The 12,635-nt window shown below is 32.7% G+C and overlaps 1 protein-coding gene across 1 annotated transcript in view; it reads right to left on the bottom strand.

The window, feature by feature from the left end:
- CDH10 (cadherin 10) overlaps window positions 1-12,017 on the bottom strand; it is an 88,951-nt gene extending 76,934 nt beyond the window's left edge. The window contains exons 1-4 of the mRNA XM_036744937.1: window positions 11,997-12,017; window positions 5,992-6,286; window positions 4,360-4,479; window positions 3,640-3,807 (exon numbers count right to left, since the gene is read on the bottom strand). Coding sequence (XP_036600832.1) covers window positions 3,640-3,807; window positions 4,360-4,479; window positions 5,992-6,286; window positions 11,997-12,017 — 604 coding nt within the window. The remainder of the gene's footprint in view (window positions 1-3,639; window positions 3,808-4,359; window positions 4,480-5,991; window positions 6,287-11,996) is intronic.
- Between the last annotated feature and the right edge of the window lie 618 nt (window positions 12,018-12,635).

Genomic DNA, 12,635 nt, shown 5'->3' with positions numbered 1-12,635 from the left:
TAGGGTAAATAAAATATATTCCAAAATATTAATTTCATCTCATCAGAATATTCTTTCCCTTCTTGCTAGACCTCAGCATCTAATGTATTTTAGGATCATGGGCAAGGAACAATCTCACCACAAGATGTGGATGCTTCATACAGTCACAAACTGAGCAATGAAGTTAACATTTCACTCTCCAGTGATCTCCAAGGGTGCACTCACTTTCTCAGCTGGAGTGCATGTTGTAATCTACCTCTGAGAGATCTATGACCTGATGCAGAATTGTTTCCTCCTCTTCCTCAACTTCTATTCTCATTAACCCACCTCTGTTGAATAAGGGAATTCTTCCATCGCCTCATATCCGGGACTTCATTTTAAAAATATTTCTAATTGCATTTTAATTGAGCTATCATTATGCACCCTAGAAAAATCTCATATTAAATTTTATTGTTTTCATTGGGCCCTCTTAGAAGAACGAGGAGGAAAAACAAAGCTAAAAGTCTGCAAAAACCCTTCACCTGCCAATTCAAGAATCATAATGCTTAACAATAGAAAGAACCTTAGAGATCATCCGCCCAAGCCCCTCATTTTGCAGATGAAGAAATCAAGGTTGGGAAAGACTGTCTTGTCCAAGATAATACAGGTAATTAGTATCAAAGGTGAATTTTGAACTCAGGTATTCAGAATTCAAATTCAGTGATCTGGATGGATTGCCTGTCTATCTTCCTTCTCTTTCCTCTTTACACTTTTATTTATATACATATAAATACACATGTACATATTTATAGACATGAAACAGCTATACTAAATTCCATAGCAAGGTTAACTTAGATATTACATAGAAACTCAGTACATTACAATGAAAAGGCCAATTGATTTGAATTCCAAATATCGAGTTAGGAATTTTGCCTCTATGAACTTGCAAAAGTGACTTAACCTTTTGGGACCAGAGCTTTGTCATTGAAAAAAAAATAGTGATAACTGGTTTCTTGTAAAGATTTTTGAAGTAAAAATTAAATGAAATAATATTTGTGAAAAAATAAAAAAAAAACTTTAAGAAATTGCAAAGTTATGTATGACAGAAAATAATTCTAACAACCATATATTAATGTGTGCATAAATGCTCATAATAATAACACTTTAATTATCTGTAGAATTCTTTATTTAAAAAAAAATTTCCAATATGTTATTTCATTTGATAATGCAAGATAGGGAAGCACCTTCTAACAGTACAGAGAATAAGAAATATAAAGATTTTGGCTTTAGTTTGAATTATACTATCTTTTACTCATGTGATATTTGGAAAGCTATTTAATGTTTTTCAGCATTGGTCTCTTTACCTAATAAATTTATGCTCGCTTTCTTCACACAGGAATTGTGAACATCAAATAATCAATCTATATGAAATTATCTTGAAAGTTGTGGAAATAATATGCAAATAGTCATTACTGCTAGTAGCATAAATATTGTCGCTATTACTACTATTGTTGACAAGTTCAAATTTATTACTCAATTATGACCTATGCCAGCTTATACTCTGGCATATATGAAAAATTAGAATGGACAAAAAGTCTTAAATCTGGAGATAGTGCAAGGTTTCTATGGACACTGAAGTGAAAACACAAATTTGCTGCATTTCCAAAATGAAAAAATAAATATTGCAATAATAAATAAAGCAGTTATTGAAAAAAAAAAAAAAACCTCTGTTTTGAACTCCATATGTCTTAATCCCTTATTAAATCAGGCTTTTCTGGGAATTTTGGCTGGTCTTATCTGATCATTTTCTGATTAGCTGGTTTACTTGTACATGAACTGGCTTTACTCAACATGCATGTAAATGCTGGATAAAATCTAAATCTACAAATATGAGAATGTTGCTAGACAAAATACATTTCACTAGCAAGATCATACCTTTTAAAATTAAAGTAATAGTTTGTATTGAATGTTTATGAATAAATTAGCTACTCCTATCCAGTACCTTCCTTCCATCACCCACTCTGTTCACAGACTACTGACAATTGGGTCAAACTGAAAAGTCAGGATTAGGAAAATGTGTGTGCAAGATTATTTGGAGGTCTTTGATTTAGTTTAAGTGTCTAATGCCATTGCAAGATAACAAAGGGTTGTTCTTCAGTGGTAATATCCATACCTCTTTTCTTCTTTGTTATGACACAGCAAATCCTGATTACTTGCAAAGATAAACAGATAATCCAGATGCATGCATTTTATGGTAACTGTAGCTATACCACAACCTCTTGGCAAGAGGGATGTCAAGAATAAATCTGAACAGTAGTTGGCATTGCAAATGAAATAAGCTTTATATCTTTAACTGCATTTCTATCCACATATATAGTTATAAATATATAAATGTAAATGAGAGTAACATATCCAAAGGAAGGAAAAGATTAGAATAATTGTAATAGAGTTAAAAAGAGGAGTAGGTCGATGATAAACATAGTAACATATATGTATGCTATTTTTTTAATAAGTGTACTTAATTTTCATTTTATGGTTGCCAATTAAGAAGCTATAAATTTCCATAGTCCTGCAATTTAATACCAAGACCTCTGTGTAAGTGGTCATCTAAAAGAACTTTATAATTAATAATTATATTAGAAATATTCTTAAGTTGGTAGTCTATAATAATTAAATGGAATCTTTGGTGAGCAGTTCCAAAATTTAACTGTTGAGAAACATAACTGAAGGTAAAATCACTAGTTATTAGGATCTAGTTTTTATATGATGAAGGTTAAACAAATAAGTCCATGATTCTATCTATTCAGATCTATCTATATGGGTATTTTGATAAGTGCAGATTGAAATTTCTCCAGTTGTTCTCATCCTACACTGACTCTTTTGCACTTTCTCCTATAAATTTTCAGTTATTCAATCCTGTATGCTAGGGGCCTTCCTCTAGACCTCTTGACATGGTATGGAATATCACTGAATCATACACACTAACCTAGTAAGTTATAATGTTAGGAAAATTGTACCAAATTGAACAGTATTGTTTTTGCTGTCCTAACTTCTAACAAAAATTGATTTACAATAGAACAGAAATTTATTGATGCTACTGAAAAGAAAGTCATTTTAATGGCCCCACCTCCCCCCAAACACATACTAAAAGTTAAAATATAATACATACTGTTTTGACATACTTATATTGTCAAAAACAGGGACGTAAAATACATTCAGATTATACTGGGAGGTTTTTAATCACCTATTTCAAGCACATCCCCTTTACAACATCAAAATAGATTTTCCTTGAGCTATCTCTCCCCCGTGTTAGGGTTTTGAGTAAAATGCCCCTTTCCCTTTCCTGGAAAATTATGACCTGATTTATTTCCTAATGAAAAATAAATTATCTTTCACTAAAAGAAAGAATTGCGTATTAGAGTGCAATCTTATTCTCACAAACAATTCTAAAAAGCACAATATATTTGTGAGGCTGTGCCACCAGCAAAAAACAATTTTCTGAATGAAACATGGCTCCAACATTTAATTTTCTTGTTTAGTAACAGTGAATAAATCAGTACATAAGCTTTTCATTCACAAGTACCCTATAATCTAGATTTTCCTTAAATTAAACCAGATGGAGATTTCTTAATTCTTTTATTCTAAAGCATTTATAGTGCAGGACTATTAAAGGCAGCTTACTCTGGGAGAATCGAGGTGGATTGTCATTAACATCAGTCAGCGTGATGTTCACTGTAGTAGTCCCTGATAATCCACCCATCTGGCCACCCATGTCTTTTGCCTGGATAACAACTTGGTATTGCTCCCTGTTTTCCCTGTTCATGTTTGGCAGAGCAGTCCTGATGATGCCTTTAACAACAAAAACAAAAAAAAAATTGGTATTGTATTATTTGCATTCCCAATATATGTAGAATTCTAAAGCAAGGCCTTCATTTTATTTACTGCTAGCATTTGTATTCCTACAGCATTAATTTGAAAGAATGACATAAAAGGCCACTTTAAATAGTGTTTAAATTAAAAACTAATCCAATTCAGTGCAAATCATTTATATCTAGCTATTTCCACTTGCAATTAAAAATAACATTGATCAGGATAATAATAACTAGCAATTATATAACTCTGAGGTTTGCAAAGGGCTTTACAAATATAATAGGCTATTTTCATAATTCAGTTTTAAATATATCAAAGCAAAATACATATGTATTTACCTGCCTTTCTATCTGTCTATCTATCTATCTATCCAGCTCTGACAGTCATTTAACTCTGAGGACATTAATTCACTATAGTATTTTCCCTCCAAAACTGTTCAAACTAGTTTTTGGTTCTCATTCTCTCATTTTATTTCCTTCCCATAAAGATCATGATATAATAAATGAGAAAAGCATATTTTTTGCTGCCGACCTGTTTCAGGTTCCACAGAGAAATACGGTTGTCCTTGGAGTATACTGTAAATGACTCTGGCACTGTTCCCATACGAAGGGTCATCGGCATCTGTAGCTGTGACTTGCACCACAGAAGTACCTGAAATATCCAAATTCAGCTTAGTTCTGCATAGTACCACAAGGAGGAGCAAAAGCTCTAGTTTTTATTCAACATTTGAAGTGTCTGGGCCTTTATAATGACCTTTTAAATAAATCTCTACTTGGCAATTTGGTAAAAACATCATCTTATTTATTTAGTTGGCCAATGACATCATCTCACAAGAAAAATTAGCAATTGGTCTCTTCTAAAGGAAATGCTTTCAAGATTATATCAAGTCAAATTCGGTTGTACTTATTTGTTTTAAACCAGTTTTGTGCTTCATTTGAAATGGTAATGACAACATGGTGTACTAAGAAGAGCACCGGACCAACAAGAAGTAAGGAATGTATTCAAATCCTGTTTTTCTCTCTCACTTCCTAGCTGTATTAATTTTCCTATATGCAGAGGCAAATTTAAGCTTGATGTAAGGAAAATATACTCATGAAACAGGGAGTAGTTTCATTTTAAGATAAAGACTTTAAGGAAATTATTGGGTCTGTTATACAATGGATTCTTGTTCAGAACAACCATGGGAAGCACCAGACAGCCCCTTAAATATCTTCCAACTCTGAGATTTTGGGGATCCTTTGAAGTTTCTATGCAGTTCATAAGTTAACTTACAGGAATGCAAATTCTAAAATTACAGTATTTGCTTTATAAGCTTTAATGCATTTCTTGGCGGGGGGGATGCTCTCATCTATCTCAGACTACCTATGTAACACTCACTTCTATACTGAGAAATGATGATAAGTTTTGAATTTATATGATCAAGATGAGTTTTTTTCCCCTCTACTCATATACATAAGGAGTCCTTAGCTTTGGAGGTCTACAAAGTTGTTAGTAAGGAAGTTCCTAACTTTTTAAAATTTGCAAACTTAAAAATCTCCAACAAATCCTTTTTTTTTGTCCTGCATCTCTAAAACTCATCTACCTCATCCATAGCTCTGAATGTCTGTCGATCTTCAAGGGATAAAATACTTAAAGATTAGTCTAACAAATAGATTTTATGTGTTTTACTCACCTCCATTATAAAATGGGTTACAAAACCCTGTTCTAAACTACCCACTAGAGCAAGACCTATGTTATCAAATATCTAATTAACTCAAGTAAATTTTCAGGAAACATCCTGTATTATTTCTTTATTATGCTATAACAGGCTCATTTCCATATACAGTAATAATATATTGGGGCTATGATTCGACAAAGGAATTAACTGGGCAATAATTATTTTATCATCTATATTCTATAACAAAGTGCTATGGTGATGGCAACTACATTTGCTTGACTTAAAAGCAGGCAAAGAAAAATGAATTGTCCCTTTCAAAATAATATCTAATTTTCAAGTAATAAAGTTTTGATCATTTTTCTCATTCTTCAGTATACTCTGAGAATAAAACATTTATCTCACAGTGTTGATAAATTATTTTTTCATTCTATTTTATTTGATAGTTCTTTCTTGATAATACTGTTTTACATAACATGCTTTTAAAAAAACGTAAAATAAATACTCACCTACAACAGACATTTCAGGAACACTGGCAGTATAGATTTCCTCTGGAAATGTTGGTTCATTGTCATTGATGTCATGTATTTTGATGACAAACTCAGACTCAGGTTCCACTGGCCTCAAAGTTCTTCTGTTAATAGCCTGGGCACGGAGAGTATAAAAGGCCTTTTCTTCCCTATCAATTCTCCTAGTGGCATGAATGTCACCTGTTTTCTCATCAATAATAAAAAGAGTGCCTGCTCCATCTCCAGATAAAATATATTTGAGTGATCCATCTCCCTTATCTTGATCTGAATGAAGCTAGAAGAAACAAATTACAAACAGAAAATCAAAAAAGATTCACTATTAAATTGCTTTTGTTGTTTTCTGAAATTCCAAGAAAAATATTTTTATTTACTCATATTAAATTACATATAAGTAAGACTACGAGGGTCCAGCTATAGGTTTCACAGAGTTGAGGCAACAAGAGCTAAAGGGCAAAGAAGAAAGAAGATATGATTTTAGCAAGTGTTCCGTATGCCATCTCTAATGTCACAATGGTCCCTGGACAATCTGAAAGAGAGGAATCAGCCATTCAAATACACATGGCATTATGAAGAATCCAAAGGAAGCATAAAATACCAGTTCTTGTCTTCAAAAAGATTACAATTTAGTCAAAAGATATTCATACAGAAAACAACAAAAACTAGAGAAAATGTTAACACATAACAGTATGGTACCAGTGCATAATTTACTGAAAAAAAAAATCAAAGTAAGTGCTTGTATACTGATCTAGCTGCTCTAGGAATTGGTAACTGAGCCAATAATTCTCAGCAGAACTAGTTTTCCTGGCACTTGATATAAAAACACTGAGCTAGAAATATTTCTACTCTCCACTCCCATCATATATTAATAAACAGACAAAAAATATCCAGCCCATTAGAAAATTCCCTCTTTTATCTACCCACCAACTGGTATTAACAACCTACTACATGTTAAGCACTGTGCTAGACCCTATGGAGGATAAAAGGTAATATAAACCTAGCTACTTCACCTTGATAAGGATTGATTCATGGAACTAAGTCAGAGTACTTAGAAAATGTTTAGATGGTAAAAATAAGGATTTGATAGTTGTGATGGCATCTTTTCAATACAAAGTTAACCACTTCATCATGAATTTTGTAAAATTAAATTGAAGAATAATGTGGAGAATTAAACATATAAGAGAAAAAGAGCAACTTTTAAAAAAGTTATAATTTGGTTAATATAAGTTACATTTGGTTATAGATGCCTGGATGGTGGGAAATCAATATTATTATGTGGGCATTTTTAGAGAGATATTTTCAGGTTTCCCTGTACTGAAATAAGCAAGGAATCAGAATGTCACAAAAGATTAGGAGACATAAAAATAAGACCCTTTCTAATAATTCCTAATGATTAATTGGTATGAACAGTCAAGAGGAAAAACTAGTACGGAGGCAAAATTCTGCCTAAGGATTTCTGTAAGGTGGTCCTTTTTGCAATTTTTTATTTAAAAAAATTACTTAATTTCATGGACATTTCTGCTCTATTGAGGCAGATTAACAAAAAAGACCTAAAAGTGAAGAAGTATAATTTTTTTTTTCTGCTTGAATGCTTTTTATTTCAAAAGAAAAAGTGAACCTATAATTATAGTAAAACTAGAGTAGCTACCAGAGGAATGCCATAAGGTAATAAAATAGAAAACAAAATGAATAGTGAAAAATTTGGTGAAATTGAAATAAATACTTAAATCTATTATGAACCTAACTCAATAAAGTGTACTATTCAAGGGAAGTATATATATATGTTTTTATAGCTTTATTATTTTTAAAACGATTACTAATCATGTGATCATTTGAAAGAGTCTGAATACCTGGCATGCAGATGGTAAAATCGTATAACATTTGTCTGGAAAAAATGTATTCTCAAATATTTTGATTATGCATATATGCTAGCAATAATGCCCAGTGCTCTTTTAGTCACTCACTTCTACATTCACTAGGCATCACTAGTACATCACAGATTTGGAACTGAAAAAGGAACTCAAAGCCCAACTTGTAAAAATTCTTCGTTTGATAGATCAGGGAAACCTAGAGAGGATAAGTGACTTGTCTAATCTTATGCAGAGATTCAAACCCAGCTCTCTGACTGTTTCTACTAAACTATAAAGCAACAATGTGGTAACATTAAAAAAATGAAGACAGTGGTAGTTTTTATTTCTTCTGTGTCCTTCATTTCTTGAGTCTAACTGTAGGGTTGTTTGATTACTAATTATCCATCAATGAAGATATGGCACCCAATCATCATTATTGCTGTCACTCTATCTGCTACAGAAGTCTTAACAATGCTTTAAGTGAGCCTACATAATAAAAGCTTACTTCTCAATGTTTTCTTTCAATTCCAAAAAACACCCATTTTATCTGCCTGCCTGGTTGTCCACAGGATAATACATATAAAAGAACAATATCAAGACAGTCATTTGTCACAGGACTATTTCTATATGACCTCCCCTGGGGGGAAAATTAGATCAACACAATAATAACAAACATGGAATCAGGACAAAGTATTTGGCATGCTCATTGTCCTTAAATTTTTAAGAATGACAAATTAATAGATGGTGACATCCCAAATACTCATAATCTTTAAAAGTACATGGCATTAACATTTTTCACAACACTTAGATTTTGACAATATAAAAACCATGGACAGGTCATCACTGTCATCTAGTTTGTGACTAGAGCTTCTCAGAGATCCTTTCAGTGAGTTTTTTTTTTAGCAAGTCAATAACAATACTTTTACTTACTTACAGAAGTCATGTTATCCACATGTGTAGTATTCTACAGGTCATTACATTTAAATAGATATCAAGATAGTGATATAATCTTCAATGATTTTGATCTAAACTCCATAAAAATAGCTATCTTATACAACAGTAGCAATAACAACAATAACTCATGCTTAAATAGCACTTTAAAATTTACTAACTCTGTTCTTCACCAAAACCTTGTGAGGTACATTATACAAGTATTACTATTTTGATTTTAGATTTTTTTCTATGTCCCTAAAATGCACAGGGAAACAAAATGACTTACAAACTCTCATGCTACTATTAAGTATCATATGCTACACTCAGACCTAAGTTATCTTAAGTCAAAGAAACCAGTGCCCCTTTCATTGTATCACACTGCCTCTAGTAAATTGAAATGTAAGCTACAATAAAATGTCCTATCTTTGGGTTGAAAAAAAATCAACTGGGTAAATGCAGGCATGAGAATAACTAAATGGACAATGTATATAAGATGACGGAATTTATTGGACTGAAAGTTCTCAATGAGACTCAGCAGAACTGGCCTGGAAACCACCTCAACCCTTATCCCTCCCCCAAAACAATAAATATTTCAATCTTATGCTTCATTAATGAAGGATGCTATCATTATTTACCTGTAGTAGCCTGTTCTTACTACTTATGAAGTATTGTGTACAGCTTGGTGCTTTAAAATTTTGGAAAGACATTAGCAAGCTAGAAAATATCAATAGGGTAAGGAGGACTGTCAGGGACCATGGAACAAACCCATAAGAAAACTGCATGAAAGAAATGGGATGTTTAGCCTGGAAAAGAAAAGCCTTAGGGGGAAAATGATCATAGTCTTCAAATATTTCAGAGAAGGGATCCTAAATGGATTAAGGGTTAAATTTGTTTTATTCTGCCCCCCCCAATATAGACAAAAATATTTTCAAGCACCTACTATGCGTCAAGAACTGTGCTAAGTGCTGAGGATACAGTAGGATGTTCCTACTACTAAGGAGCTCACAGTCTAATCTAGAGGACAACATGCAAACAGCTATGTACGAACAAGCTATACACAAGATAAATTGGAAATATAGAGAGAAGCCACTGGAATTAAGAAAAACTGGAAAAGCCTACTCTAGAAGGTGTGATTTGAGCTGGAACTTGAACCCAGGGAATGCCAGGAGGCAGAGATGAGGAGAAAATGCATTCCAGGAATAGGGAATAGTCAGTAAAATGCCCAAAGTGTGGAGATGGGGTATCTTGTTCACAGAACAAGAAGGCCCAGTGTCACTGGATCATAGAGTACACATTGGGGAAGGAGAGGAGGTTTAAGAAGACTGGAAAAGTAGAGGGGTTGGAGTTAATGAAGGACCTTGAATTTCAAATAGAGAATTTTATATTTGATTTTAGAGGGGTTAGGCAGACTCTGGAATTTTTTGAGAAGGAATTTAGCATGGTTAGACTTTTGCTTAAGGTAGACAACTTTGACAGCCAAGCAGAGGATGAACTGGATCCAAGAAAGACTTGTGATTGGGGAGGCCAACCAGCAGGCAAATGATTATCCAAGCAATAAGATGGATAAGGAAATACTAACATGAATATAACATTATAGTCATCATCACCATCTACCTCCTCATTTATATTGCTATTACCAAGAGAAGCCAGATTATTTTCTTTTTAATATGAGCATTGTACTTGGAAAGCTATAAAAAGAGAGAAGTAAATTACATTGTTAAGAAGATAGAGTTACCTCTGGGTATTAACCAAGAGAGTGAAGGAGTAAAGCAAAAAGAGTTTCTTTATCATATGAGTCTTTGTTCTAACATATAGTAGGTACTCCTTCCCAATAGTACAGATAACAAACTCAATTGTGCTTACCCAGTCTGTGGAGTTCCTCAATCTACCACTCTCATAATTTCAGCATGGGGGTCCAACCAAAGTGATGGTGACTTTCCTCACTTTTTTCTTACAGATACTAAAGAATTGGGACTTCCCTTCACTTTTACAATGTGCCCAAATGATTTTTAATTTTGTTTTTAAGTTTTATTAATGTTTTGTTTTTAAATTACAAACATTAACAAATTATTCCTATTCCATGGGAGGCCTCTTGTAACAAAGTCAACAGTAAAGCAAAATAGTGACCTCATCTGAAAGTATATGCAACAGTCAACACTTATGGCACCACCCCTACCCTGCTCTCCATTAAAAAAATAAACTTTCCCTTCCCACCCTCATTTTCTCTGGGAAAAAAAAAAAATAAAAAAAAAGAAATTCCTTGTGACAAATATGCATTGTGAAGCAAAATAAATTCCCTCAATGACTGTATGCAAAAATATTTGTCTCACTCTGCACCCTAAACCTCTCATCTTGGTTGAGGATAGCATGTTTTATCATTAGTCTCCAGGGATTATGAATGGCCATTACTTTGTAAATTGTTTTCCTGCTTCTGTCATTTCATTCTTCATCAGTTTATAAAAGTTTTCAAGGTTGTTTATTTTTATGATATTGATGTTATATTTTAAAATATTCCTTCATTTCTGTTTACTTTACTCTGGATCAGTTCATATGTCTTTCTATGTCTCTTAAAATCATTTATTTACTCATATTTTTACAACACACTAATATTATGTCACATTAATATACCAAAATTTATTCAGCCAATCCTCAATTGATGTGTACTTTTTTGTTTCCAGTTTTTGTTGTTATTATTGTTTTTGCCACCATAAATTAACCACAATATTTTCCTTTATATCTAGGACCTTTTCATCTTTTTTGATCTCTTTGGGCTTTAGCCATAGAAGTAGTATAGTGTGGTTAAAGGGAATGCACTATTTAACTACTTTTTATGTGTAATTCCAAATTTCTTTCCAGAATGGTTGGACTCATTTGCAGGTCCACCAATGGTGTGTGTTTTTTCACAGCTCCACCAACATTTACTATTTTCCCTTTTGTCTTCTTTGTGACTCTTCAGGATAAGAAGTAGAAATTTCAGAATTTTTTAAATTTGCATTTCTCTAAGTAGTAGTTTTTAGAGCATTTTTCATATGGCTATAGATAGTCTTTTCCCTTGAGAACTGTCTGTTCATACCTTTGGACCATTAATCAATTGGGAAGACTCGTATTCTAATAAATCTGAATCAATTGCTTACATAGCATGGAAATGTCACCTTAAAATTTGCATAAAATTTCCTAGTTAGTTTCTTTCCCTTTTAATCTTACCTTTAATGGACTTGTGTCCATGGCAAAAACTTTTAATTTTATCTAATGAAAATTAACCAAAATCTTCTATGATTCTCTATTTTGTTTGGTCATGGTCTTTTCTCCTACCCTACACCTAGTAACTATTTTTCCATCTTTCTTTAATTTGTTTATGATGTGACATTTTATATCTGGTTTATATACGCATTTTGGATTTTTCTTTGTATAAGATGTGAGGTGTTGATCTAAATCTTGTTTCTTCCGTACCATTGTTCAGTTTTTGTTGAGGTTTTATTTTTCATTCATTCGTTCATTTCTTTGATGGCATCCTTTATACCACTTCTCTCTAATTCTTTGATTCCTTATTTGTAATCTGATACAGCTCACATTGTGCAATTCATTGTCTTTTAGATTATGTGCAGTCTCAATTCTTCATAGATTTTCTTGCTCCATGATGCACTGTAAAGTAATAGCATCACAAGGATATTGGAGTTAAAAGAAGAAATTTTGTTTCAGGGAGGAGATTGGAATCATTAAAAAAAAAACAAAACATTTCAGTTCCCTCAAGGCCACTGAGCTATTCTTATCTGATTCAATTCTGGCATAATTTGAATTGTCTACCTAATCTCTATAGATATACTGATGGATTTGATGGATAAA

Source organism: Trichosurus vulpecula, chromosome 1, assembly GCF_011100635.1.
Source record: "Trichosurus vulpecula isolate mTriVul1 chromosome 1, mTriVul1.pri, whole genome shotgun sequence".
Classification (NCBI taxonomy): domain Eukaryota; kingdom Metazoa; phylum Chordata; class Mammalia; order Diprotodontia; family Phalangeridae; genus Trichosurus; species Trichosurus vulpecula.
Note: the sequence above shows the minus strand (reverse complement) of the source record. Positions and strands in the feature narration are given on the sequence as shown.